The sequence below is a fragment of the Etheostoma spectabile genome, chromosome 8 (assembly GCF_008692095.1).
Source record: "Etheostoma spectabile isolate EspeVRDwgs_2016 chromosome 8, UIUC_Espe_1.0, whole genome shotgun sequence".
Lineage (NCBI taxonomy): Eukaryota > Metazoa > Chordata > Actinopteri > Perciformes > Percidae > Etheostoma > Etheostoma spectabile.
This window is the reverse complement of record NC_045740.1, coordinates 31,170,821-31,173,303: the sequence shown is the minus strand read 5'-3', so window position 1 is coordinate 31,173,303 and position 2,483 is coordinate 31,170,821. Positions and strand designations below refer to the sequence as shown.

Here is a 2,483-nt window from a genome sequence, read left to right as displayed (position 1 = left end):
TAGTAACTAAAGCTGTCAGATGAATGGGCATGAAAAGAAAAGACAAGTACCTCAATATTTGTACTGGAGTAAATGTACTTAGTTAGACATGTTCCCCCCTTTCATACCTGGGGAGGACAGGTTCCCCCCTTTCATACCTGGGGAGGACATGTCCCCCCTTTCCTACCTGAACATGGTGCAGAGGGGGCCGAGGGGGGTGAAGCTGTGAGGAGACACCTGGCTCAGCTGGATGTCACACACAGCATGAGCTCCAGCACAGTGGGCCACAGCGGGGGGCGGGGCCAGGCGCGCCCCCTCCACCTGCACCGGCTGCAGCTGAGCCCAGCTCCACAGCAGCTCCGACTCCACCAGCCGGGCGTAGACGGTGGCCCGGTGGGGGACCGCCTCACAACCCTCCTGCAGGACAGAGGGACACATGGGACCATTAACCGGGACTATACTAATATATACACTGAAAACAACTGTTGCATAAGAACATAAAAAAAGAGGCTGAATGGGCTGAGTGCAAAGGGCAGATGTATAGTCCTAGCAAGTCAAGAGAAGGGGGGCGGGTTAGGAGTCTGACCAATCTTCATGTAAATGATTCAATATCGATTCATAAAATCCTGAGATTGATTTCTGTTGATCTAGCTGTTAGCCAATCAGAGTCATGCAGCACAGCTGGTTGGATTTTAATGAGAACTAGCCCAAATGGAGCTGAGTCTTCCTGCAGGCTTTCTACACCACGCTGGAAGGGCTGGAAACAAGGTAACCATGGTAACAAAGTTACAGAGTCCATGGCAGGACTTTAGACATTACCACAAAGTCATGGAATTCTGATTATGAAATATAGACCTTTTCAGAGGACACCCTGCAGTAGAGTGTGCTCCCCATGAAGGCTGAGTCTCTTTGCTGCATGTCGTCCCCTCTCTCTCCCCCCCCCCCCTTTGCTGTCTATCCACTGTCAGTTGAATAAAGGGAAAAGCCCCCAAAAATAATATTGATACTGTAACTACATCAATCAATATGGAATCAAACCGAGACCATGTGAATCGGAATCAAATGGATTCAAGAAATCAGTGGTGATTACCCCTATTGCCTATTCATGACTATTGTAAAACCTACAGATTAACAGATTAATGTCACTTCATGCATCACATTACCCATTTAACACACACACACACACATGCACACATGCACACACGCCACAGCACACACCACACAACACACCACACACAACACACAAACACACACACACACACACACACACACACACACACACACACACACCTGGACCAGATTGTGGTGAGCGTGTTCATAGCTGGGCAGGGCTCCTTCGCCTATCAGTTCTGTATCAAACAGCTCTGTGATCAGAACGTTGGCCTTCATTTGCATATCTCCATCTGTATACAATCATAAACACACAAGACATATCTCATCAACACAGACACACTCACAGCCCTCCTGATCTTGTCTGCAGACCTCTCTCAGGCACAAATTCACAGAGAATCACATTTTGGACCGTGGAAAATCACTGACGCATGCAACGTCAACGCCAGTCAAGTGAATCTGAGGGACACCGATATTCATAATCCATAATACAGTGCAGCTGTGTGCGAACGTCTCTGACCTGGCCCCACAGTGACATCAGTGGAGTGTTTGTTAATAATCTTGATCTTTTCAGAGAAGCCGTTCTTCTCCACAATGCTCTGAGCTGCCTCAGCCATGGGCTTAAAAACCTGGGGACGCAGAGGAAACGGAGATGAGGCAGGCTCGGGTGTGGGACACGCAGCCCTGCTGTCCAACATGTCAAGGTAAGAAAAGAAAGCAGATCTAGCATGCCTGCTTGATTTTTTAATAGCATGATTTGGTCATTTATGTGAACAGGCTGCAGACTAAAAGGAACAGCGTGCAGCTGTTTTTACACTGTTGCCCCTGGGACTGTAGTCCTGATCTAGTACACACAGGAAGAGCCTCTCTACCTCTACTGCATAGCAGAAGTCCGCCCCAGCAGTGACAGCCATCATGGACAGTAGGCCTGTTCCTGTCCCGATGTCCAGGATGATGACCTTCTCACCGCGGGCCTTCACTCTGGCTACCGCCGCCCGGATGCCCTGGTAGTACTTTGTATTCTGGGGGCAGGAAGAACATCAGCTGCGTCAGTGCAAAGAGTCAGAGTGGTATTTTATACAGAAGATATTTTTGGTTTTCTCCTTTGGAGTGCAGTCTTTCCTAAAAAACTCATTAATGGTTGGAGTATAAACATTGGTATTCTAATCTACAATATTATGGACACTCACTCTTCCCACACCGTGTTTTTATGCATTCATTATTATTAGTGTATTGTTATTTTTGTTTTGACCTATGTCAATATGCGATTACGTCGTTGAATATTGCAATTTAAATTATGCTATCGACTCTTGCTTCATTACTCTAATTACACATTCAACTTAATTTTAACGGCACTTACACCGCAATATTGTTTCTCTTATCATGGCAACCGC

General features: G+C 47.0%; 1 protein-coding gene across 1 annotated transcript in view; it reads right to left on the bottom strand.

Annotated features, from left to right (window-relative positions):
• The window catches only part of LOC116693394 (protein arginine N-methyltransferase 7-like), a 12,178-nt gene that overhangs the window by 7,555 nt on the left and 2,140 nt on the right, over positions 1-2,483 (bottom strand). Inside the window, exons 3-6 of the mRNA XM_032522337.1 lie at positions 1,962-2,111; positions 1,610-1,718; positions 1,270-1,382; positions 167-396 (exon numbers count right to left, since the gene is read on the bottom strand). Of these exons, the coding sequence (XP_032378228.1) occupies positions 167-396; positions 1,270-1,382; positions 1,610-1,718; positions 1,962-2,111 (602 nt within the window). The remainder of the gene's footprint in view (positions 1-166; positions 397-1,269; positions 1,383-1,609; positions 1,719-1,961; positions 2,112-2,483) is intronic.